The 27,949-nt window shown below is 39.7% G+C and overlaps 1 protein-coding gene across 2 annotated transcripts in view; it reads left to right on the forward strand.

Moving 5' to 3' along the window:
• igsf11 (immunoglobulin superfamily member 11) overlaps window positions 1–27,949 on the forward strand; it is a 180,877-nt gene that overhangs the window by 146,092 nt on the left and 6,836 nt on the right. For both annotated transcript variants that reach the window (XM_043700766.1, XM_043700767.1), the window contains exons 4-6: window positions 2,145–2,300; window positions 18,794–18,916; window positions 23,737–23,884. In XM_043700766.1, the coding sequence (XP_043556701.1) occupies window positions 2,145–2,300; window positions 18,794–18,916; window positions 23,737–23,884 (427 nt within the window). The remainder of the gene's footprint in view (window positions 1–2,144; window positions 2,301–18,793; window positions 18,917–23,736; window positions 23,885–27,949) is intronic.

Below are 27,949 nucleotides of genomic sequence, written 5' to 3' on the forward strand. Positions count from 1 at the left end.
GATACAGTCCATGGGGAAAGATTTTCCATTATGGGTCAGGATCCTGAGTGTTGAAATGTGGGTGCTGGCTCCATGTTGGATGGATTTGCGAGCAGGATTCAGTTTGTTGACCCTTCAAGCTTGCCCAGTAAGATCATGACTGATCTGATTGTGGTCACAGCTCCACTTTCCAACAAATCTTGCACATACCCTCCCCCTCAATCCTTGACTCACTTGTCCATTTAAAATGTACCTAACTTGGTCTTGAATAAATATAAAGACCCAGTCTCCATTATCTCCTGGGGAAGAAGTTTCCACACTCTAATAAACTTCTAAGAAATATATATGCTTCAATCAACATAACTGTGGACCTGTGATTTCAAGTGAAATTGTTATCCCCATACACTGATGATCCACCTGATTGTTCTAGGTGTTCAGATTTGTCTGCCAACTCCACAATTCATAAAGTGCTTCTATCCTGATGGGGAGAAAAGAACACACCTCATCTTTGTCTGAAAAGGAAGACCCCTTATCCTTTCTTTGATTCGATCCCCTAGTTTGTCTCTCCCACAAGAAGAAACATCCTCTTGGTATCCAGTTAGTCCAGTCTCGGAGCCATACATCATGGAAAAAGACCCAAATCATATTTCAGTAAGATCACCTTGCAATCTTCTAAACTCCAATGGGTGTGAGTCAAACCTGTTTAATGTTTCTTTACAAAATAAGTCTTTTATCACACAAGTGAGACAAGCTAATCTTATTTCAAATGTTTCAAAAGCAATTTTCTTTTTTGTTTTCAAATCAGGAAACCAAAAATATAAGCTGTTCCCCAGATGTGATCTCACCAATGTTCCCCAGGTGTGATCTCACCAATGCCTTGCAGTGAAACTTCCTGACTTTATTATTGCGAGAGGAATTGAATATTAAACAATATTCACCCAACAGTGATTTTTGCTTACATTGTTGGTTAGTGGGTAAGCTGGTGGGTGGGCTTTCAAAGCCATTGGGTCCAACAGGAGACCCTTTGGCTTGGAATGAACTGCATTCGCTGTAGGTATGGGGAGCTTAGGTGAAGAGAGAGAGGATTTGATCATCTTGAACCACCCTCTCAGCATTAGAAAAAGACACAGCTGTTTACCACCATGAACTACTCACAGGTTGATCCCTGCAGCCAGATTTTTAGGGGTGAGAGGAAATGTCTGAGTTAGCCTGGAACGCTAACTGCCTCCCACCATCTTCCAGTCAGAGGTCACTTCCAGGCAGATCCTATGCCAATATATAGTGCAAGGCCTACAGGCTGACTGGGAACTTCCAGTTGGTTTCTGATCATTTATAAGTTTTTATTATTATTTTTTATTACATTGATCGCCTACTTGCTACTTTGAGACGGTTATCCATTCTACCCTGATATGACCTTTGTGATAACAGTCTCGAGGTTTGGATAGAGCTGACAAATCTTCTTGTCAGTGAGGTAGATTTATTATGCCCAGATTAGGGCCAAAATGATGCCTATTGTTTTGCTTGATTTAGCATCCATCATTTTATCTTTTATTACCGGTTAATCCCTTCGTCACATATTGTTACCTCCCTAATCAATCAACTCATTGAAAGGAAGAATATATTGTGGTGTGATGTTCAATATTTTTAAAACTGTGGTAGGATTCTTGAACATCTTTTTAATTTGAGAATTTAGTACATCGTGCCACACCACAAATGAACCTAAAAGTTGTGTCAAGGTAAAGTCAGAAGTCAGGATGACAATACTTGACTGAGCCCATTGCCTGGGTGAAGACTGAGATGTGTATGAATTGTGCACACTTTTTCTCCAGAAACATTATTGGAGCATCATGCAATGTTATGGAACTTTGAGTGGTGAATACTGTCTCTAACTTGAGATTCAGATGTAATAGGAGCACATTTCTGGAATTTAATAAATGTTGAGTAAAAAATATATAATTTGCTTTTGTTTGCTGTGTTCATGTAACAGTTTTGTGGCATTCCTTGTGGAAGTTAGAGGAATTGAAGAATTGATAAATAATATATGTATTTCCCAGGTGATATGAGATCTGTTTGCTCCTATTTTCTCATTAGTTTCAATGGGCGGTGTTAAAGTGATACTGTAACCATGCTACTTAAGACTGATTTTTTGTATTCTCTTCTTTCAGTGCCACCCGCTATCCCATCATGTAGACTTCAAGGAGTTGTTGATGCTGGAAATGATGTTACGCTCACTTGTAGTTCAAAAGAAGCTATCCCCATCCCAGCATATTCCTGGGAAAGACTGGATTCATTTGATAAACTACCACCAATGTCAGTACAGGGTAATGTACATTGATATCAGTATTTGCCTTGTTAGATATTTTCTCTTTTATTTTATTGTTGTGAGTCTGAATTTTTTAAAAAAAGATGCTGGCTGGTCTTGTGCCTTTGTGGACACTAAATGAACAATTTCTTACTGTATATCATAAAATCTGATTATCCGTTTCAATTAAAGGGCTAACTCTGACAGAAGTAGAAAAGTCTGGTTCTCAAAGTCGAGCTGCAATGTTACCTCATTATTCCAAGCTTATTGCAGTGGCTGATAAACCCCTATCAATTAAATCAATAGTGAAGATGGTGCTTTTGTTGTTATTACCATGAAATAGTTTGTCCCATTTATGTAAGGAGACCTAGAAGCTCTTTTACAGAGAAGAAGTTTGTTTTTGAAATGCTACGTGGGAAATATTGATAAAAATAAACGCAGTTCTTTAGTAAGTCAGTGGCATTAAACTGTAAATTTTTGCAAATGGGAACAAGAGAAATGACAGAGATTAATGCGAAAGTCATGACTGGGGGAAATAAAGATCAGGCAACATTAATCAAAGGAATAGTGAAATAGTATGGTGTAAAATGTCAGGAGATTATAGTGAATAGCGATGGACAAGGATGCTATTCTTAGGCAGGAATCATATAATGCAACATATATAGATTACAACATTGAGATGCTACATTGGCATGGGACATTGCTGTTCACCTCTGCAGACCTTTCAATGCTTGCTGCTAAGGATAACAAATGGAGAGAACCCCTGCAGTCTGCGGTCGTTTCTACAGTGGAAGCGGGTTTGCAAGTCGAACATTTATATCTTGAATGAACGCTGTCACCTCTGCTGAATGTTTGGTGATCTTGCCTGAAAAGAATCAACATTTTTATGAAAGCCGAATAATTCTGTGACAGTAGATGGGGCACCAAGAATTATGCCACCATTAGTGCAAGCCAAACATGAGGAATATAGAAACATTAGCAAGTTGGGAATGAGAAAAAGGTCATTTAGCACATTAAGCCCACTATTTGCAATGCATCATGTGCAATTCACACTGTCATGGACTCAAACAACTTATTTAATCTCTTGAGGAAAAGAAATAACCACAGGGAAAAGCACAAGCGTGAAACTGCTTGAAATTTTCTCTCAAAGAAAATCTGGTGAAATTGTATGATATTAATCTAATGTGTTACAATCTATATTATTCAACTGCCTTGTTTCATTGTTTGACATTTTTATGGTGCTGGCTGCCTGAAGCCATAATGCTGCATAGAATATTTGGTCTCCTATATTAATAGTTATCCTAATTGCCTATTTATCTCTTTCTCTGTCTAAATATCTTAATTTAGAGTCATAGCGATGTACAGCATGGAAACAAACCCTTCGGTCCATCCCGTCCATGCCGACCAGATATCCCAACCCAATCTAGTCCCACTTGCCAATATTTGGTTCACATCCCTCTAATCCCTTCCTATTCATATACCCATCCAGATGCCTTTTAAATGTTGTAATTGTACCAGTTTCCACCACTTCCTCTGGCAGCGCATTCCATACATGCATCACCCTCTATGTGAAAATGTTGCCCCTTCAGATCCTTTTAAAACTTTCCCCTCTCACCTTAAACCTTTGGATTCCCCTCCTCCAGGGAAAAATACCTTGTCTGTTCATCCTATTTATGTCTCTCATGATTTTATAAACCTCTATAAGGTCCCCCCTCAGCCTTGGATGCTCCAGGGAAAATAGCCCCAGCCTATTTAGCCTCTCCCTATAGCTCAAACCCTCCAACCATGGCAACATCATTGATAATCTGTTCTGAACCCTCTTTCACAACATCCTTCCAATTGCAGGGAGACCAGAATTGCACACAGTATTCCAAAAGTGAATGTACAGCCAGAGCATGACCTCCCAATTCCTATACTCAATGCACTGACCAATAAAGGCAAGCACATCAAATGACTTCTTCATTATCCTGTCTACTTACGATTCCACTTTTGAGGAAATATGAATCTGCACCCCAAGGTCTCTCTTGCTCAGTAACATTCTTCAGAAACTTACTATCACGTGTATAAATTCTGCTCTGATTTGCTTTTCCAAAATGCAGTTTCTCACATTTATCAAAATGTGATATCTGCCACTCCTCGACCCATTGGCCCATCTGATCAAATGTACTCTAAGGTAACTTTCTTCGTTGTCCACTACACCTCCGATTTTGGTTTCACATTCAAATCATTTATATAAATGATGAAAAGCAGTGGACCCAGCACCGATCCTTTTGGCACACCACTGGTCACAGGCCTCCAGTCAGAAAAACAATCTTCCATCACCACTCTCAGTCTTCTGCCTTCAAGCCAATTATGTATCCAAATGGCTACTTTTCCCTGTATTCCATGTGATCTAACCTTGCTAAATAGTCTACCATGAGGAACCTTCCCGACTGCCTTCCTGAAATCCATATAGATCACGTCCACTGCTCTGCCCTCATCAATCCTCTTCATTACTACTTCCAGAAAATCAATCAAGTTAGTGATTCATGATTTCCTACACACCAAAGCCATGTTAACTATCCTTAACCAGTCCTTGCCTTTCCAAATACATGTAAAACCTGTCCCTCAGGATTCCCTTCAACAACTTGCCCACCATCGATGTCAGGCTCACCAGTCTAAAGTTCCCTGGATTTTCCTTACCACCTTTCTTAAATAGTGGCACCACATTAGCCAACCTCCAGTCTTCTGGCATCTCACCTGTGACTATTGATGATACAAATATCTCAGCAAGGGTCCCAACAATCACTCACTTAGCTTCCCATAGAGTTCTACGATACATCTGATCAGGTCCCAGGGATTTATCCACCTTAATGTGTTTTAAACATCCAGCACCACCTCCTTTATAACATGGGCATTTTCAAAATGTTGGTATTTATTTCCCATGTTCTCTATCTTCCATGTCCTTCTCCACAGTAAACACTGATGCAAAGTACTCATTTAGTATCTCCCCTATCTCCTGCAGTTCCACACACAGGCGGCCTTACTGATCTTTAAGAGGGCCTATCAGCAGGACACTTGGCAGCATGATGTGGGCAGGACTCTGGCAGCAGCTTGCTGTAGCAGGAAAAGTTGGACTCTCTTTAAATTATCTCTGTTATTTTATTCTAAGTTAACGTGAATCGTGCCTCTGTAGAGCGATGGTTCACACTTTTCACTGCATTTTATATTGAATACACATGACAATAAAAGATTTTCTATTCTCTTCATGTATTCTCTCCACGGTTACTGCTTTGTCCTTAAAGTATTTATAGAATCCCTTTGGATTATTCTTAACTCTATTTGTCAAAGTTATCTCAAGTCCCCCTTGTTGCCCTCCTGATTTCCTTCTTAAGTATACTCCTACTGCCTTTATAATCTTCTAGGGAATCACTCCATCTCTGCTGTCTGTACCTGACAAATGCTTCCTTTGTATTCCTGACCAAAACTTCAATTTCTCTCCTCATCCAGCATTCCCTACATGCAGCACCCTAACAGGAACATACAGTCTCTAGACTCTAGTTATTTCATTTCTGAAGGCTTCCCGTTTTCCAGCTGTCCCTTTACCTGCGAATATCTGCTCCCAATCAACTTTTGAAAGTTCTTGCCTAATAACTGTCAAAATTGGTCATCCTCTAATTGAGAACTTTAACTTTTAGATCCAGTCTATCCTTTTCCATCACTATTTTAAAATGAATAGAATTATGGTCACTGACCCCTCTGTCACCTGCCCTGCCTTAGTTCCCATGAGTAAGTCAAGCTTTGCTCCTTCTCTGAGTCCATCCACATACTGAATCAGAAAATTTTCTTGTACATAAGAAATCCCTCTCCATTTAATCCCTAACTGGCAGACCCAGGCTATGTTTGGAAAGTTAAAATCCCTGCCATAATCACCTAAATTTTGTTCAAGGAATTGTTAGTTTAGGAAGAAAAAAAAGTTTGATAGACCAGTATAATTTTAATTCTGATGCACCACAGGTGAAATGCAGCCACGCTGAATGAATGTCTAGCATCCTTGTGATGTAAATCACTGTGCTGCAAGTGTACCATGTAATATGACAAGTGTAGGTAAAATTAGCAAACATTTCGAAATATAGGGGTTAATCAAGGACAGCCGCAATGGCCTTGGCAAAGGCAATGCTGTTTAAAAAGTGATGTCGTTTTTTGATGATGGTATCAACTGAAAGTTGGAGAATGTATTTAAAACATTGAGTATGGATGGTTAGACTAAACTTAATAAGCTCTTTGCTATGAAGCCATGGATATAGGATACAAGAGTGAGAGAAGGAAGGATGGGAGAAAGTTCTTTGATGTAATAGGACCATGTAAAGCTTTGTCACACGGAGAGTTGAGACAAAGGGAATTATGGCTGAAAATGTGTTGCTGGAAAAGCACAGCAGGTCAGGCAGCATCCAAGGAACAGGAGTTCGACGTTTCGGGCATAAGCCCTTCTTCAGGAACAAAGGGAATTATATCTAGTAAGAGAAAGCTGACTAAACACTTGAAGCAGAGAATCATGGCTAAAGAGAATAGGGCATTGCAATTGTCTTTGAATTGGTCTAGCAAAGAATGATAAGCTGAATGGACTGTTTCTGCAAAGTAAGCTCCTGTGATTCAGTGGTTTCACATATTAATGCATTTGGATATTGCAGGGGTCTGATAGCTGCTCAGCTCTCCTGACCCTTATCAGCCGAGAGTGACCAGATGGGGATCTTCAGTGTGTCTAAAAAGGCCTTTTTTGTAAACTATTGCAAGGGCCCTATGACACATTGGATGCCTAGAAGAAAGGGTTAGTGACAGTTTTATTCTTGAATTCAATTACAAGAGATTAACACACATCAATTAAAAGGAGTACCATTATCTAAATCCAATCACTACAATCAATTAGGTTTGCATCATTCATAGCATGTGAGTACAACTAACCAATCAGAGCATGGCTATGCCGATCTAATTGTAATATACAATTAGTGTGAAGTCATGTCCATATTGTCAAATCTAATTTTCCTACCAGCTACAATTTGTCTTAACATTATTAATATCTGGCTTGTGCACATTGATTGTCTTCCACCATCCAATGACATACTTCAGGGTACAGATGTTCAACGAATATGTAACCCCTTTCTTTTTGAACCTGTGAACATTATCACTTTGCTATTTTACAGACAAGTTGGCAAGAGAGCAAATGGTAGGGTAATCCCACATTATCTTCCCATGGCTTTACAATCAATTCTGTATTGTTTATAGTCTCTGAGTCCTCCCTTCCTGGGAACTGGCAACATGCAATTTTTATTATCTTGTGAGTAAACACACAGCTAGTAGCTCACAAATGTGTGCCTTTAATACAACTGCAAGATTTTTATTCACCCTTTCAGATGTTATTTTGTGATAACTGTTTTAAAATTCTGGATTAATGACTTTATTAAAGCAGAAATTTCATCCTGATATGTTAGCATGTTCTCATTAATATTGTAAGGTGTGTTTTAATTATTATCTTTCCTGTTGATGAGTATAAGTTGCATAATTACATATGCAATATTTCCAATGTTGATGACCACTTGTCAACCACTTCCTTGAAGAGTTTGTTGTTGTTGTTTTTATTCATGACACTTCAGGGCCCAGAGGCTAAGCTGGGGGAGCGAGGCTGAGGAATGAAACCAGGTTGGAGGATGTGAGCTGCAGAACCCATTTCTTCCTGCCTCCTCTTGAGTCATGATGCAAAGGCTTGTGGGCAGCCTTCCCACCTGGAGGGAATTGATATTAGTCTTATTCAACCTGCATTACACAGGGTCACTCCATTCAAGGTCGGCACCAAACAAACTTGCCTGTGACTTACTAGGAGTACCTTCATTCAAAAGTACTTTGTATCCAATTTGAAGGATCTGGTGTAGGGACAGGGTCAGGATAAAGCAATCCATTATCTCCTCTTCCTTGCTGCCAATTATCCTTTTTCCATCCTGCTGACATCTGCAGGGGAACAAGTACTAATCCTCAACAGAAGCTCAGTGCAAAATTGATGGTGGTCTCTTATACAACATAGAACGTTACAGCGCAGTACAAGCTCTTCGGCCCTCGATGTCGCGCCAACCTGTGGAACCAATCTGAAGCCCATCTAACTATTCCATTCTCGTCCATATGCCTATCCAATGACCATTTAAATACCCTTAAAGTTGGTGAGTTTACTGCTGTTGCAGGCAGGGTGTCCCATGCCCCTACTACTCTGAGTAAAGAAACTACCTCTGATATCTGTCCTATATCTATCACCCCTTAATTTAAATCTATGTTCCCTCGTGCTAGCCATTGCCATCTGAGGAAAACTGTCCAACCTATCTAACCCTCTGATTATCTTCTATGTCTCAATCAAGTCACCTCTCAACATTCTTCTCTGTGACAAAACAGCCTCAAGTCCCTCAGCCTAACCTCGTTAGACCTTCCCTTCATACCAGGCAACATCCTAGTAAATCTCCTCTGTACCCCATCCTTCCTATAATGTGGTGATCAGAACTGTACACAATATTCCAAATGTGGCCGCACCAGAGTTTTTTACAGCTGCAGCATGACTTCCTGGCTCCAAAACTCAATCCCTCTACCAATAAAAGCTAGCATACCATATGCTTTCTTAACAACCCTATCAATCTGGGTGGCAACTTCCAAGGATCTATGTACCTGGACACTGAGATCTCTCTGCTCATCTACACTACCAAGAATCTTACCATTAGCCCAGTACTCTGCATTCCTGTTACTCCTTCCAAAGTGAATCACCTCACACTTTTCCACATTAAACACCATTTGCCACCTTTCAGCCCAGCTCTGCAGCCTATCTATGCCTGTCTGTAACCTACAACATCCTTTGTAACTATCCATAACTTGACCAACCTTAGTGTCATTCACAAATTAACTAACCCATTCTTCAATGTCCTCATCCAGGTAATGACCAAGAACAGTGGACCCAAACTGGATCCTTGTGGTACCCCACTAGTAACTAAACTCCAGAATAAATATTTCCCATCAACTACCACCCTCTGTTTTCTTTCAGCTAGCCAATTTCTGATCCAAACCACTAAATCACGATCAATCCCATGCCTCTGTATTTTGTGCAATAGCCTGCCATGGGGGACCTTATCAAGTGCCTTACTGAAATCCATATACATCACATCAATTGCTTTACCCCATCCACCTGTTTGGTCACTATCTCAAAGAACTCAGCAAGGTTTGTGAGCCATGACCTACCCTTCACAAAACCATGTTGACTATCCCTAAACAACTTATTCTTTTCTGGATGATTATAAATCCTATCTCTGATAATCCTTTCCAACACTTCACCCATAACTGAAGGAAGGCTCACAGGTCTGTAATTTCAAGGGTTATCTCTACTCCCATTCTTGAACAAGGGAACAATATTGCTATCCTCCAGTCTTCTGGCACTTTTCCTGTCGATAATGATGACATAAAGATCAAAGCCAAAGGCATGGCAGTCTCCTCCATGGCTTCCCAGAGAACCCTAGGATAAATCCCATCCAGCCCAGGGGACTTATCTATTTTCACACTTTCCAGAATTGCTAACACCACCTCCTTATGCACTTCAATTCCATCTAGTCTAGTAGCCTGTATCTTAGTATTCTCCTCGACCAAGTTATCATTTTATAATGTGAATACGGACAAAAAACATTCATTTAGCACTTCCCCTATCTCCTCGGATTCCACACGCAACTTCCCACTACTATGCTTGATTGGCCCAAATCTTACTCGAATCATTCTTTTATTCTTAATATACCCATAGAAAGCCTTAGGGATTTCCTTGATCCTATCCGCCAATGACTTCTCATGTCCCTTCCTGGCTCCTCTTTGCTCTCTCTTTAGGTCTTTCCTGGCTAGCTTGTAAATATCAAGTGCCCTAATTGAGCCATCACATCTCAATCTAACATAAGCCGCCTTCTTCCCCTTGACAGGAGATTCAACTTCCTTAGTAAACCATGGTTCCCGTGCTTGACAACTTCCGCCCTGCCTGACCGGTACATAATTATCAAGTAACCGCAGTAGCTGTTCCTTTCAACTGTGCCCATCCCCTGCAGTTTCCTTCCCCATCCAATGCATCCTGAATCTTGCCTAATTGCATCATAATTGACTTTCCCTCAGCTATAGCTTTTGCCCCGTGGTATATGCCTGCCCCTATCCATCACTAAAGTAAACATAACTGAATTGTGGTCACTATCACCAAAGTGCTCACCTACCTCTCAATCTAACACCTGGCCGGGTTTATTGCCCAGTACCAAATCAAATGTGGCCTCACCCCTTGTTGGCCTGTCTACGTACTGTGTCAGGAAACCCTCCTGCACACATTGGACAAAAACTGACTCATCAAAAGTACTTGAACTATAGTATTCCCAGTCAATATTTGGAAAGTTAAAGTTCCCCCATAACAACTACACTGTCACTCACGCTCCTATCGAGGATCATCTTTGCTATCCCATCCTATCTTCATCTTGGAGGTGCTGCCACCCTATGGTCGGGCAGCAGTGTTTTGTCAGAGAGGGAGTTGTGTGATTAAGACCTTAATTCAGTGGAGGCCTGACACTGTCCTAGTGAGTGGCCAATTGTCACGGGATAATATTGAGCCTCATTGGAAAGCCAGTGCAGGATTCCCAACAATTCTTCAACTGGTGTATCTGCTATTAAATTTGGTCCTAACTCTCACTACAACGCTAACCATGAAATAATGTGGCTCATTTTCACACCTACTGAGGTGCAAATCTTTGTTATCTTCATTCATGAAGGTACTTAATTATAGTCAACTGATACTACTTAGAAAAAGAGGGATATTTTGAATGGCTAGCTTCCCAACCTATTAACAGGATAATAGGAATAAGTTGACAATGGGAATCTAGCTGGATGCAGGTAATGACTGACATAATAACACCCACCAGCATCCCTCCCAAAATTCAATAACTTTATTTTTCTGCCTCCCGCCAGTGATTTATTTAATTTTATTTTCTGCATTTGAAGACTTAATAACCTTATCAAGGGGCTGACTTGGAACAGTTGCTAAACCTGATGGTGCAAAATAAGACTCAATTAATGCAGGGTCGAAAGGACGATAATCAGTGAATCGCTGCGGCTCAATTACTTGGATATAATAATGTCACATCAGCTTCATGATGTATCAGTCTCCTCTGAGATTCTGATAATGTTGGAGTTCATTATTTAAAAAAAAAATTTTTTAAACTAAATCAAAAACTGGCAGAAATGCCACCACCAATAATAAAATATCATCTTCCATTTTGTTTTAATATTTTTATTTTTCTAACTTTCAATAGTACTATTCATATAGTAATATTTATAGATTTAGTCTTCCCTACCCAGAGTACATTCTGTGTCCAGGGTTTCCAGCAAGTGGCCTCCTACACGGCAGAGTACAGACTCATCAGTCGAATGGAAGGAAATGAGAAGGTTTCCTCATTCATGTTTGGTCTGATACCATGAGACTTCCTTGGGTCCAGAGTCCCACTGTATCCTACGGTGCCGCTACCCCTGTTGGTAAATGATGGTAGTATCTGGGACATTGTAAAGTATATTTCTGCGATTATGACAATTTCAGGTTGTTGCTTGACTAGTCTGTGGGGTGCTGTCTCAATTTTAGCGCTAGCCTCCAAATGTTAGGACAGAAGAATTTGTAGGTTTGACAGGGCTGAGTTTGCTCTTGCCATTTCCAATGTCAGCTGGTAGGTCTGATTTCATTTCATTGTTTGAGACTTTCTGGTGATTGCTGCAACTGAATGACTTGCCAGGCTAGTTTAGAGGGCAGTTAGGAATCAATCATATTGTTGTGGATCTCGAGTCAAATGTAGGCCAGCGCAAGTATAGGATGGCAGATTTCTTTCCCCAAAGGACATTACTTAACCAGATGAGTTTTTATAGTTATTGACCATGTTTACAAGGTCATCATTAAACTTGTAAATTTCACATTTTTTAAAATTCACATTTCACTATGAGAGAACAGAATCTAACTGATCACATATAACCAAACCACAACCTACAACCAATACGGAGTTTTTCTCCTCCTCATTCATAACTTGATGACCTTTAACCAAGGTTTTAAGTTAACATTTCTTTGCCAATATTGTTGCCTGCAGTAGTTTGGAGGGCCGTTGTAACTTCATTGTTTGGGGAAGCCAGCCCAGGCATTCAGGCCAGTGTTTTGAATCAAGGGCAAAACCTTAAAAAACCTGAGCTTCCCAAAAACAATGAATTGTTGAAACAAATTATGGAAGTGCAATGGGCTGCAGGCTTTGTGTAGCTTCATTAGTATGTTGCAAGGTGAATATGACTAATAGTGGCCAGGAATTAACTGGAAAATCAGTAAATGGAATTCTTTTCAGTTGTTAGCCATTGATAACTACTAGATAGACCTGGACTAAGAACTCTCAGGGTCCTGGAGCCACAATCTGACAATCCTTCTCCCAAGAATAATTAAAAGACAAACATGTTGTAGAAATACAAAATTGACAGGCCTTTGGAATATTTACATAATGCATTACTAACATGTCATAAATAAACCATACTTCCTAAAACTGCAGTTGGCTTGTATATTAATCGATGCCTCCCTTATGTATGTTCCAGGCATACCAAGACCAATCTGTTCAAACTTTTAAGGTTTTTTTTTTCAGGCTGTAGTGTAGATACTGGAGCCATCGTCTTACCTTGAGCATCAGCTTGTTCATGTTAACTTTTTTTGCATATGTCCCTTTTGCTACAAAATGCACTTTATGGGTGTCACACAAATAACTTATAAATTTAGATTCTGGTCTTAGAATCTGCAGTGCTATTGGAAGCCACATATTTGGTGCATTACAATGAACTCACACGTCTGTAAATTGTAAAAAAAAACACTGGCAGTCTCTTCTTCTGGAATTCATTGTTTATATGTTTTACTTGTGGTTACAAGAGATGGTTATACATAACTTTCATGAGGAAATCTGAAGTAACGATAGACCTCTCGACTGTTAATGCCATCCCTGTTTCTGTGCTTTTTATTTAAGCCAGAGGCCATTGATGAAGTGGAAACAGATGAAGTTCTAAGCTGGATGTATGTGTCCAGCAGGTATCCTCCTTTCATTTGGTTTTTTTTCTTCTCCACTTACTCAGTTGCTAAGATTTTGAATTCCTTTGCAATGCAACAGCAGGGTGCATTATGTTTGTATTTTGTCTGAGGTTATTTTAGCAGTTGTTCATCTTACCTCTACAACGGTACAACACTTCTGAAGGCTTAGACCTTTCTTACTCTGCCATGTAGTGGATGCATAATCACAGGTAGGAGCTGCCTGGATGCTTTAGAGAATGATCTGTTGAAATGTCATCTAGATTTGAAATGTTATCTTGCTGTCTCGCTATGGATGCTGCCTGAAATGCTGTGACCTCCAGTATTTGTCATTTTCAGTAATGATTCGGACAAGTTCTGGGTGAACTTGAAGTGAGAAGAGGCAAGAGGAGGTGGCAACTGGGGAACAGGAACCAGTTGACTACAAAGCCAGCTGCACTTAGTTCTGAGTCATCTGGAGTGTAGGCATGTGTCCCCTGGGCATATACATAGAAGAGAGTTGATTTAAAAAAAAGCAAAAGGCTTCATCCTTCTTTTGCAAATATACAACAGGTTTGCAAAATATTTTAGTATATGCAGTCCTAATGCATGTGAATTCAAACCTTTTTGATGCCACCAGGGTATACAGGTCATTTTGTTATAACATGTGTTTCGTTAAGGCAAATTCACTGTAATGCGATTGACAAATTGGGTACACTGTTTCTAAAGCATGAACTTTTAAAACTTGTGTTGGCTGTAATGCATTTACAGCACCAACACTTTAAGTGCTGTTTGTAAAGCTTGATTTTTCTATAATGCAGGGTTGCACAAGAATGCAACCATCACAATATATGCAACCGAGCAACATATCAATCTTGTGACCATATCTGATTCTGGATAGGACAAGTTAGAAGTCAAGTGTTGGAAAGCTATTTGCACTCTCTTTTTTTTGTCATCCTGGAGGCACGCCCAGTAATTGGAGCATGGCAGAAAAGTGGTTAAGGTTGTGAAAACTATTAATCTCAGCCCCAGCCCATCTTTGTAGGAGTTCCTCTGAGCAGTGTTCAAAGGTCAATCATCATCTGTTTCATAAATGACTTTCCCTCCAATATTGGGTCAGAAATGGACATTGTTCCCTTGTGATTGCATTGTTTTTAGTCCCATTTGTAATTTCTCAAATACTGAAACAGTCGGTGTCTGTGTGACAAAAACCTAGACTGCATCATGGTTTGTATTGATGAGTAGTATTTGTACCATCTCCAACAGGAATTTATCTTAAACCACGTTTCAATAATACTGAATTGCATTCCCAAAATCGGATTCTCACATCCCCAACATCCTGTGAGGGACAATTCACCAGATACTGGCCGAGCAGCATTAATACTATAGTTAGAAGGGAATCAGAGTCTGAGAATTTTACACCAAGTAACTCCGCCACTTGACTCCCCATGGCATGTCCATCATCCACAAGTCTGCGTTAATGATGAAATACTCTTCATTTGCCTGCATGACTGCAGCTCTGACAACATTTAAAAAGCTGACGTCATTCCAGTGCAAAGCATCAAACTTGATTAACATCCAGTGCACTCCCTGAAGTGTTCTCCCTTTCATAGTTGACATAATATGACAACCTTGTGTCTCATCTGCAAAATGCACTGAAGCAATTCACCAAGGTTTTCTCAATAGCATCTCACTGCCCATTTCCCCCTGCCATTTAGGGGCAACATTCTCAGTGGGATCACAATCATGTTCCCCCTCCAAGTCAAATGTAGTGCTGATTTGAAAAAAAAATCACTATCACTGTAGTTTGGTTAGAATCTCACAATTCCCTCCCTAAAAGCATTGTGTGTGTGTGTGTCTACACCATGCAGACTGCTGTGGGTCAAGAATCTCATCACCATCATCTTGAGGAATTTGAAATGTCCTTGCGAGTCTCTCACACAACCCTTAAATGAATAAATAACAAACAGAGGGCCAAATGAGCTAGCTGACTCTGAAGAGAATGCATCATTGCTTTATCCAGTCAATCTTGTCATTGGATTGAAAAATTGCCAGTTGACACATAGTCACATTAGGCATGGTGCCAGGATTTGAACAAATATGAGGCCACAGTGATGAAAGTCAACCTGCTACTACTTCATTACAATAGAACCTTGAAGAGGAGCAAATTAAGTTCTGAATGACATTTTCCATTCAGACACTGAAGAAATTCGAGTCACAAAGACTCATTCACTTCCTACACAAGATGTTATAGATAAGGAAAAAGTAATTAAAATGGGGAAAATTCTTAATTTTGTGACTGTATTGAAAGCTTTTGAAGGAGTCAAGATTATAAGATAAATGATGTGGTTTATTCAATGACTGATGGGTGTAAATCTCCTTCCCCATTTTTCCCATTTTTTCCTCTAATTTCCCTGCTCTGGCAAAACCTGGGCTTAGATCTATGAATTTTCCTGTTTGGAAATCTTTTCTGGATTATAAACTGGAATGCTTAATGCTTTTCCTCACTTTCTCAGTCCAAGAAATGTATTGTTTGCATGTTTAAAGTGTGCTCGATGATCATTCTGCACTCTGAAGTTTCTCAGGGGTGACTGACATAGTGGAGCAATGGTAGAAGCATTTATCAACGTACTAGGAAGCCATTGCCCCCTCTCCCTTCTCTCAAAATGTTGTTTCAACAGGATGTCACAAAATTGAAGTCCTTAGGGGTGCTGGTAGGTTATCAGCTATTGACTTGCATGTTGAAATTCTTTTGACCTAATGGGAAGATAATACAGTTCCACAGGATTTTGTTTGCTCATCTGCTATAACTTACTTGAAGATCCAGAGAAGGCACTCAAAAATGGAGGATTTGATCAACTAACAATTAGTTTCTAAAATCTAGCTTTTATTTGATCAACTAAATTCAGATAAATGCGAGGTGCTGCATTTTGGGAAAGCAATTCTTAGCAGGACTAATACATTTAATGGTAAGGTCCTAGGGAGTGTTGCTGAACAAAGAGACCTTGGAGTGCATATTCATAGCTCCTTGAAAGTGGTAGATAGGATAGTGAAGAAGACGTTTGGTACGCTTTCTTTTATTGGTCAGAGTATTGAGTACAGGTGTTGGGACATCATGTTGCGGCTGTATAGGACATTGGTTAGGCCACTGTTGGAATATTGTATGCAATTCTGGTCTCCTTCCTATCGGAAAGATGTTGTGAAATTTGAAAGGGTTCAGAAAAGATTTACAAGGATGTTGCCAGGGTTGGAGAATTTGAGCTATAGGGAGAGGCTGACCAGGCTGAAGCTGTTTTCCCTGGAGTGTCAGAGGCTGAGGGGTGACCTTATAGAGGTTTACAAAATTATGAGGGGCATGGATAGGGTAAATAGACAAAGTCTTTTCCCTGGGGTCGGGGTGTCCAGAACTAGAGGGTTAGGGTGAAGGGAAAGATACAAAAGAGACCTAAGGGGCAACTTTCTCACGCAGAGTGTGGTACGTGTATGGAATGAGCTGCCAGAGGAAGTGGTGGAGGCTGATACAATTGCAACATTTAAAAGGCATTTGGATGGGTATATGAATAGGAAGGGTTTGGAGGGATATGGGCTGGGTGCTGGCAGGTGGGACTAGATTGGGTTGGGATATCTGGTCGGCATGGACGGGCTGGACCGAAGGGTCTGTTTCCATGCTATACATTTCTATGACTTTATGCCTATTAATTATTGAGAAAATGCAAGCTTTTTTTTGTTTATCTTGTAAAAAACCACACGTACTGAACTATGGTGGGTAATGAGATAACTCTATGGAGTACAACGCCTGCAAAAATGAGTGGAGGCAACATACATTCACACAAATAGAGACAGGGCCCAAATGTGAACTGATACAGACAGTTAAGTTACATGTGTCCTGACCATCTACGTAAATTATTTCTTTTGCTCTTATGCACATTCTCATGAACAGGGTTCTTGAAATCTGCAGTGAGATCCATAATTGTGCCAGGCATAATAAAACATTCCCAAGCATTTTAGAGGAGTATTATTGATTTCCATGTGACATTAGATCCTTGTCCAGGTCTGTTGCAGTTTTCCAGTGCAGGCTATTAAAATAGACTGAATACAGGTCTTTCCATTGCAGGGCCTGCAGCTACATTCTTTGTTGTTGATTCCCACCTGCAAGATCTGAAGTGCAGCAGGGCAAAGACTCCATGTAGAAAAGAATCAGTAATAATTAGCTTGCCTTTTGGGGACCCTTCTCCTCAATAAAGATCCTGGTGTGTATTGAGCAGTGAGTTTATGGAATTCCCTGCATCCTGTACTGGGAGTATTTCTGTGGATGAAAACAGCAGGTAGCTCCTCCTCAGCCGATTGGCATTTTGTAGAATCATAGAATCCCTACGGTGAGGAAGCAGGCCATTCGGCCCATTGAGTCCACACCAACATTCTGAGGAGCATCCCACCCAGATCCACACACCCAACCCTATCCCTGTAACCCTGCATTTCCCCTGGCTAATCCATTTAGCCTGCCGATCCCTGGACACCATGGGCAATTTAGTGTGGCTGATTCACCTAACCTAACCACCTAACAAGTGCACCTGGTAGAAACTCACAGACACTGAGAGAATGCGCAAATTCCATGCCTGAGGGTGGAATTGAACCAGATCCCTGGCACTGTGAAGCAGCAGTGCTAACCACTGAGCCATAGTGCTACCCACTGTGAAAGCATTTGAAAACATTTAATAGTAATTGATAAATAGGGGTCTTCCCAAGACTGAGATGAGAAATTCTTTTATAAGAGAGTGGAGAGTCTTTGTTGCTCTCTTAAGAGGGCAGTGGAGGTGGGAGCATTGAGGCGGAGGTGTGTAGACTTTTGACTAACAAGGGAGTCAAAGATCATAAGGGATAGGCAGGAAAGTGAAACTGAGGCCACAATCAGATCAGCCATTGAATGGCAGAGCAGGCTTGAGTGCACATGCGGCCTAGTTCCTGTCTCCTAATTTGTATGTCCATAATGATATTATACCTATATCCTTTGCAAGTGTAGGTCTCATTGTAACAGTTTTACTGCACTTTTGTTTAAAAAAAAATCTTGGCCATGGAGTGTGAGCAGTTCTAAGAAAATTCACAGTCAGTGCTTCTTTCTAAAATTTGATCGTTGATACAGATGGAGTTACTTTTTAACTTTCAACTTTATCTTTTCTTTTGAATTTCTAGTTTAAAAAAACAGCCATGTCTTAATAGTGTCCCGCTGGTAGCTTGGTGTGGGGAGATGGGCCTTTGCTTTTGTGTTATATTAACCATTATCGAGAGTGCTAGGAAATGTCCTTGCTGAGCAAGGTCAGTATTGTCTTGTCAGTGAGGTGAAATATTTTAGAACTATTCAAAAGTGAACTTTATAAATCAACAAATTATTGTGAATCACAGAAATATTCAACATATTGTTTCAGATCCAATGCAGGGGACATTGATTCTCCGGAATATCAGCACTGCTACAAATGGATTGTATCAGTGTACAGCTTCTAACACAATTGGATCTAGTACCTGTGCCATTGACCTACAGGTTGTTCCTCGTAAGTACACTGTTAATGCTGCCTTTTTACAGAAAATATAATTTTGTGAATTTTTCTCCTAAGTGCAGAATTGACCAGCTCGTAGCAAAGAGGATTTTAAAATGTAGGGTGTTTGCAGGCAGCCATTCAGATTTTCGAGATTTAAGCTAAAGGTTTAGCTCATCCAACAAACATTTAAGGAAATGTAATAATCATTAAAATATCTATCTCAGGTGGACAGCAAAATTGAATTATTCTTTAGCAATAATTTATGCTATTTTATAGCAATAGAATTAAAAGTTATTTGTTGAGAAAATTAGATATATCATTAAATGAGTAAAGCATTTATTACATTTGAACCTCGAGTCTTTAATAGGAATATTTCATCCTTTCCTTGTATACATTTGAGCAGGTAAACTGAGCCTCAGTTCTAATAGGTCATTGACTCTAGAAATACAGCATTACATTGGAGAGTCAACTTTGATGATGACTCATGTCCTAGTGTGTGCCCACAACCTTATGAATCAAAGAGTTGTACTGACATTTTTGATGTATTATTCTGAGGTAGTATTATGGAATGGAGATACTTAAGTAAGACTTTACAATGAGGTCATAGAAATATAAAGCTTGTTTTACATATTTTGCTAATCATAAACTGGCTTCCTATTACTTGTAACTTTACAACAAATATGTGGAAGAGGTGGTATTATGGGTTTCCATTTCATAGGCTCTGGTTATCATTTACAGCTTTGCTAATCTTCAACTATGTTTTCACATGGTCTTTGATATAAAGCGGTGTGCAGTAGTGGTCATACTGAGTACCATCCATTGAATAATGGCCAGAAATGTGAATACACATATATGTAGTCTTATCTTGGACCAGTTGTAGCTCATATCCTGCTATCCTGGCTGAGATAAATTAAGTTAGTTTAAGAGTAGATTCACTCTACAATTTTCTTACCTTTCTGGAAAATTTTACACTGGGAAAAGTATCCAGCTGAAACATTAGGGGACACTAGTTGCAGCCTTTAACTTGCTAATGATTTTTAAAAATCAATAATGCTTTTGATATGCGAATGTATGAAATAGAATAAGTAGACTTTTAGGTCCCTTGAGCTTCTTCTCCCGTTCATTAAGACCACCAGCTTTGGAGGCAGAAGGTTCAAAATTTGCAAAATCCTCAGGGGAAAAAAAGTAGCTCTTTAGCCCTGTCCTAAAAGGGAGGCTCTTAATTTTAAAACATTGTCCTCTTATTTTGAATTGACCCATGAGAGGAAACATCCTTTCCACATTCACCTTGGCAAAACAATTCAGTTCCTCCACAACCACCTGATGAAGGAGCGGCGCTCCGAAAGCTAGTGCTTCCAATTAAACCTGTTGGACTATAACCTGGTGTTGTGTGATTTTTAACTTTGTATACCCCAGTCCAACACCGGCACCTCCAAATCAGTTTCTTATACGCTTCAATTTAGTCTCCTCTCACACTCTATCCTCGTAAGACAAACTGATCATTCCAGCTATCAATCCCCATTGTGTTAACACCCTTCCTTCAATAAGGAGACAAAAACTGCACACTGTATTTGAGATGTATTCTCACCAGTGTCCTTATAACCGAAACATAACATCCTTATTTTTATGTTCAATTCTTCTTGTAATGAAGGATAATATCTCATTAGCCTTTGTGATTTGTGTGTACCTGCATGTTAACTTTTTGTGACTCATGCACCAGAACATGTAAATCTCTCAGATCTCTGAATTCTACAGTCATTCTCCATTTATGTAATAGTCTGCATAGCCTCATTAATTTCTAATGTCATCTTCTAAGCATTTGAGATAAACTTGGAAGAAAACCTAGAATGAATAGAAAAAAGATAGTATCAATGTAGGTGTTGCTATCATACTATTTAAATAAAAAAGGTTAATACTGTAAATATATAATAATTTTCATAATTAGCATTCATATATTTATGGATTTAAATTTAGACTATTAGATGCAGTTAACATTAATAGATAATGAAAACACTCTCAAATGTATCAAAATATCTTTGAAGTTTGCCTTTAGCAATCCTATGGCATGAGTCTATACGCCGCTGCGACTTAGTATTCATTGTCTGCTTGTCGTTTGAGCAATTCTTTAAAAATATATTACTGTTGAAGGACTGCGCGTTTTAGTTGGCAATTGAAGCAAGACTATGGGGATGAAAGTCACCTCTCTTTCATGGTTGTTAATGGTCTTAAGTGAAATTAGTTCAGGCAATCACAATCTAGTTCTCTGGGGATACAGGTCCATAGCACAGACCTCCCAATACTTTGGCACTAATTGACACTAATGAGGCAATCTCACGGAGACATTATGAGACTGCCTAATGTGAGAAATGGAAATGTCATGCCTGTATAGTGAGGGTAGAGGAGGGGATGCCAATGAGGTTTCTGCAGCAAATGATATTTGTAATATTGTAGAAATAGTAATCTTAGACCTTTTATTGGCTGTTTTTCCCAGACAGATGTTTTGCATATTTCACTTATTAAAATTTCTGTTAAAAATTAGGAAGCAGTAGTTTTCTTATCATATTGCTGTGGAACTACCAGAAGTCAGTGCTTTCAAGAAAAATATTTTTAGCTAGAAAATAGCTGGTGGGAAAATCTGAGTCCTGATGAACTAAAAACATATATGTGGTATGATGTAATCAAGGAGTATGGGACCATCTGAATAGAGAAACTAAGGAAGACTTACATTTATTCAGGACCATTTATGGCCTCCAGATGTTCAAAACAGCCTTTTAATGTATACTCAAGGTTGTAATATGTGAAAAGCTGTAGTTAATAGCATACTGCAAGGATTCACAAACAACAATAAGATGGACAATTAAGTAATGTAAGGTGTCTCTCATTAATGGCTTTACCGAGATATGACCACTCCAATAGGGCAGCACTCCCTCAGTAATGCATTAATGTGCGAGCTAAATTTGTGTCACCATGGCTGCAGATCGAAATGCATGATCCACAGTCCCAATACCACCACACACCCCCATTGCAACTTCCCATGCAAGGTGCAGCAAGGTCTGAAAAGGTGCAGCATTTTCCTGTTTTCCTCCTCCCTCCTTGCTATTCAGGCCCAATGCAACCTTCCAGGTGAAGCAGCAATTTACCTGCACTTTATTCAAACCAGACTACTGTATTTGCTGCTCTCAACGTAGTCTCCTCTATAGTGGGGAGATGAAACTTTGGTGACCGCTTTGTGGAACACTTGCAGTCTGTCTGTAAAAATTAAGCTTCCAGTTGCTTACCATGTCAACGCATCACCATGATTCCATATCAATGTGTGACTCAACAAATGTGCTCCAACAAAGTACAGCGCAAGCTGAAATAACAATGTCTCATCTCTGCCTAGATACTTTAGCCTCAAGTCGCGATATCAAATTTAACAATTTTAGAGCATGTTTGTTACACATCCCTGCACCGCTAGGTCCTGTTCCATATTGATAGTTTCCATTTTCAACTTTACAATTATTTACTCTTTCCTTTAGCACCCATTCAGCATTTATCTCTCTCCCAACTTAATATCAGCAATCCCTTTATCTGCTTCTCCCTTTTCTTTCTTTTTCTCTGGATAGTGTTTCCATCTCTTTTACTCAGTCCTTCAACTCACCCCTGCACTTGAACCCCACTCCTCATCAGCTGCTTTCAGTTCTGAAGAAAGATCAATGATTTTGAAACATTAATTCTGTTTTTTATTTCGCTCTTCAGATGCTGCCAGGCCTTCTGAGTTTCTCCAGCACTTTGTTCACATTTCAGATCTCCAGCATCTGCAGTTCCTTGTTTTATATTAGACAATTAGGTCATCTGTTTTAGGTTTTCGGGGAGAGTTGGATGTTGTCTGTGAATCTGGAAGAACTCCCTTACTGGCATTTGAAAATATCTTGAGATGTGAGGGGCCCGAAGTCTCGAATGAATGACTTTACCAAGAGATGACACATTCAGAGGGGTAACATTCCCTCTGTAATGTGTTAATGTGTGAGGTATTTTATGTAATCATGATGTGAGACTTGAAGCCCTGATCCATCAGTACGCAGAGTTTTACTACTGTACCACAGCTAGATTTAACTAACTTATAGTCTTGTATGCGAATGTGCAATTCAGTTTCCAATTCATAGGAGTGCTTAAAGTTTTTATGAAGTGCTTTCTAGATGTCTACTAGAGGCCTCAAGTCAATTCTGGAAGAACTCTGAAGACTCCAAAGAACAGACAATTCATTTCTGATGCTTCACAATTTTAAGATGGTTATATTTATCACAAACGCATGTGTGTTTGAGTCTTGGACATACTCTCACCTCACTTTTGTGATTCTACTGGAAATGCGCTGAATACTTGGTTGATATGAATATTATTTTTGTCATGCTTCCAGTTGTGTAGGTCCACAATCAGACATTAATTCCCATAATATGTGTGGAATTGCCATTATATTGAGAGCTTATTCAGGGTAGTTCTGCAGAAGTTCCAGCAATGAGCTAATTGATCAAAAAGCTTTCAATATATCCCAAAACATTTATTTTAAAATGGTTTACGGAAGTTAAAGATGCCATTGCTCTGTTGGATCAGTATGTTGGATTAATGTGCCGCATGTTGGTTTAAATTAAATAAAATAATCCGGAGGTACATCAGGAATGGTCCCAGCCAGAGGCTTGGTGCTTCCTCCGAGAACACACACACAAGTAATTTGAGATCAGCTGACTAAAAGGTATCAGGTGTTAAGCACTAGATCATTTGCCAATTGTAAGATGATGCAGATTGTAGAGAGTACCTAACAAAAGTTTAAGTTCTCCTTTCTTTTGCTTCAACAGCACAACTCCAGAATGTTGGAATAGTAATTGGAGCTGTGGTGACAGGTATCCTGGCTCTCCTCCTCTGCATCTTTTCTATTGTTGTCATTATGTTCTATTGGAAGAACAAAAACAAGTATGAAGAGGAGGAAATTCCCAATGAGATCAGGTTAGTACTTCAGAACATTAAGAAAGATAGAATTTGTATTTATACAGTACTTTACAATGTATTTCAGAAATAATTATCTTTGTAGCAGCTTCACTGTTTTGTTGGAAAATTTAGCAAAAAATTGAACCCAATCAAGTCAAAGGTAAAAGAATGGGCTGATGACCAGAAACTGTGTTTTAGTACTGCTAGTTATTACCAACAAAACAAAAGAAGTATGTTTATACATTTCAGTAGTTCTCTTGCATTTTTTAAAATGCCCAGCTGAGCAGCAAATGGAGGCTTCATTTCTGATCCTGGATTTAAAACCCACTCCATCCACTCAAGAGTGAAATGTTATTTAATGCCCACGTTCAGTAGTTGTACATTGCTGCTGTATCAGATTTATCCCCTTTCAGATGTGTCATTCAGCTGAAGTCCCATTTGTCCTCCTCTTTGATGTTGAAGATTTGATTGCATTATTACAAAAAAAAAACACATGGGCGTTCCCAGTGGATCCCCGTTCAAATTTATTCCTGAACTCAAATTGTCAAAATACGTAATCTGTCCATTAATTGGCCATGAAGTGTTTTTGGAATGTCTTGAAATCACTAATGAAAAATTCTTACCTGCACCCTGTTCAATGATGGTGTGAGATAAAATAATTCTTTATTTCTCTGACAATCAATTTTTGCCTCTCATAAGGCATGAAAAGACATTTTCTGTTGCATTCTGTTTTCAGAATATTTTTCAGCAGAACAGAATCAATTTTAGGAAGATAGGTTTCTTGTGTAATGTACATTCATTACATCAAAGACCTCAATTTTGTAATCTAGCAATTTCTGTTGTGGGAAGAATTGGCTGCATATCATAGTGCACTAAGGTAATAGTGTTCAGTTTTATGGGGTGTGAATAATTAACACAAGCTTTCAGCACAATTCTGGTTGTGAATAATAGCTAATAAGAGATGTACAAAAACGGGCCACCAATTTGAAGGAATATATTAAAAACTTGGGTATGAAAGCCGGCACTTGCTATCTATGCTAATCCATTTGAATGTCAAATATTTGTCAGCCTTTCCTAAGGATAGTCCAAATGAGGTGAAAGGAACCCTAATGTGGAGAAATAAAATGGAGTCTGACAGAAAATTGTCGTGAGCAGGACTTTTCCTGTCTTTAAGAACTGATAAAGTTGAACATAGGTGCAGGAGGTGATGTGATGAGCAGTGTCTGCAATTCTTTAAAGCATCTTCCTCAGCGAGAAGTGGCACATTCTGCCTGTCAGGAGGTGGCTACAGTTTATAAAGTGACACACATTGAACGCTGATCATCTTACCTTCAACATGTCTTTGCAGGATTTCCTCAAGGCTGTATCCTAGGCCTGATCAGCTGATCCATCAACTGACCTTCCTTCCCTTAGGTGATGAGAAATTACGACATTAAACGATACTTAATAAAAGCAGTACTTTTTTAAGCTGACTCACTTTTGAATTCTGGTTCATTTGGCATGGGTCCTTTGTCTCTTCTTTTGACTGAAGTTCTTCTGTCTTCAGTCTTCCTTTCTTGTACGCTGGACCTCCAAGAATCACAATTCCTGATTGGTTTCTTTAGAAGTCATACACATTTCAGTGACGTTAGTTTCTACTGTCTCCTGATTCATTCTTTCAGATGCCAGTTATTTTGTTAATGGCCTGTCTGATTAATTTGCCAGTTTTGACATGTTTACTAATAATGTGGTACCAGTAGAACAATTTGTATTCTGGCTCGTAGTATGTCACAACACCTCCTAGTGATTAACCATTATCCAAAATCATATATTTAATTTTTCTCCAAAACTAATCAACATCATTTAACTAAAAGAGCTGCAATAACTGTTGATGCCTAAAATAAATTGAGATTTAGAATAGCCATATAATATTCGTGTTCAAGGCTTGTTGCAATCTCTTTAAAATACAGCTGGGGGGGGTGGATCTAAGATGGCGGCGATTGCACTGCAGAGCTTTGCATCACAGCAGGAGCAGGATGGTTCTTTAACCCACCCAACCCAGGTCATCAGGATTTCTTGGGGCGTTGGAAAGATTATGGAGCCCCAAGAAGCATTTAAAAATTGACTTACCTGTATTTTCAGCTGTCCAGAAATGCCTAAAAAGGGAGGAGGAGCATCCAAGGCCGGGCCTGAGCTCAGCCTGCAGCAGCCTCGGAGCTGATTACTCTCTAGGACCTGGTGAACCAGCTCTCGAAATCTCACGAGATGTTGGGGAAACAGATTGAAGAGAAGCTGGCTCCAGTATCTCTCATGCTGCAGAAGCATGAGCAGCAGCTGGGAGACCTGGAGAAGAGGATGGATGAGGTGGAGCATAGGGTCACAGTGGTGGAAGCTGATGCCAGTTCATTCAAGGAAGAGATCCAAGGCCTGAAGACGCAGGTTTGTAATTTGCGTGACCAACTGGATGATCTTGAAAACAGGGGCAGGAGAAAAAACATTTGGATCATCGGTCTGCCTGAGGATAAGGAAGGTGAGCGGCCTGCGGAACTTGTTGAAGATTGGCTTCCGAAATTCCTTGACTTGGAGACTGGCATGAGAGGATTGAAGATAGAGAGGGCTCACCGGGTCGCAGTGCGGAGTTTGGGTCTGGGTCAATGCCCTCGTCCTTTCCTGGTACCGTTCCATCATTACCGGGATAAGGAGAGAGTCATGGAGGCTTCCACACTCCAGGGGAAGGATCCAAAGGGCCTAAATTATGAAGGGTCTAAGATCATGTTTTTTCAGGACTTTTCAGCGGCGGTGATCCAGAAATGAAAATCGTATGATGGTGTCAAGAGAAGATTGAAGGAGCTTGGGATTCAGTACTCCAAGATATCCGGCAGTGCTTCGGATCACCTTAGATGGATCCATGCATCTCTTTGACACATCGGAGAAGGCAAGAGACTTAGTGGACAAACTAACCTAATTTAAACAATTGTAGTATGTATAAATATTGTTGTTTGGGTATGTGTTTATATTTCTGTAAAAGAAATGGAGGAAATCTGGTTGGAGCTTTGTTTTCCCTTTTTTCTCCTCTATTGATTTGTAATTTGGTTCAAGCTATGTCTGGCAGTGGTTAACATGTACATTTTAAATTTCTAAGTTAGGACATACCAAAGGATGGGTGGAGTATTTATTCTCCCTTTTTTTAATAAAAGAATTTTTTTTATTCATATTGATATTCTATGGGATGTTTATTCTTTTTAGCTTGTGCTTGCGATACGGCTCTAGCTGGGAGAAGTGAAGGTGGTTGAGATGGTTAGATGCCTTTTTATGGGCAGTTTGGGATGGGTAGTTCCCTCCTCTGGGCAGGGGGTGAGTTCCCCTACTCAGCGCTATTGGCGCTTTATATGTCTGTTTGTTTTCTGGTTTTTGTTGTTTGTTAAATGTAGTGGTTTTAGTTTATGTAGTTTTTATATTTGGTGGACCATGCAACACTAAGGCTCTGCAATTTGTGGTTCGGGCTCCTCCTCTCTGGAATTTAAATGTAATTGCAGAAGATTATGGCTAATGATTCGATTAAATGGTGTACCTGGAATATCAAGGGAAGTCATTCACCAATTAAGAAGGAGAAGGTACTCTTGAGTCTTAGAAAGGAGAAGGTGGATATTGCTTTGTTAAAGCCTTGATAAATGGGGAAGAATATGGCATTTTAAATGTTTATTGTCCCCCAGTTCATCCTCTTAAATTCTTGGTAGATGCTTTTTCTAAACTGATAAGTCTCACGTCTCGGCATATCATTATAGGGGGAGATTTTAACTGCCTCATGGACTCCACAGTAGACAGGTTGCCTAAAGGCCCCTCAATACCCTCTGCACAAACTAAACAGTTATTGGGTTTGTGTGGGGAATTAGGGTTGGTGGACGTCTGGAGGTGTCCCCACCCTACAGGTAGGGATTTTTCTCTAATCGCATTATTGTCACACAAGGCTTGATTTTTTTTTCTGACCCCTGTGGTAACCCTGGATCTGGTGGCATCCTGTACGATTGGTAATATTGCCATCTCTGATCATGCTCCAGTATACCTCATGGTTAAGATTAAGGATGTTACAGTGGATTCAAGGTA

The sequence above is a fragment of the Chiloscyllium plagiosum genome, chromosome 12 (assembly GCF_004010195.1).
Source record: "Chiloscyllium plagiosum isolate BGI_BamShark_2017 chromosome 12, ASM401019v2, whole genome shotgun sequence".
Taxonomy (NCBI): domain Eukaryota; kingdom Metazoa; phylum Chordata; class Chondrichthyes; order Orectolobiformes; family Hemiscylliidae; genus Chiloscyllium; species Chiloscyllium plagiosum.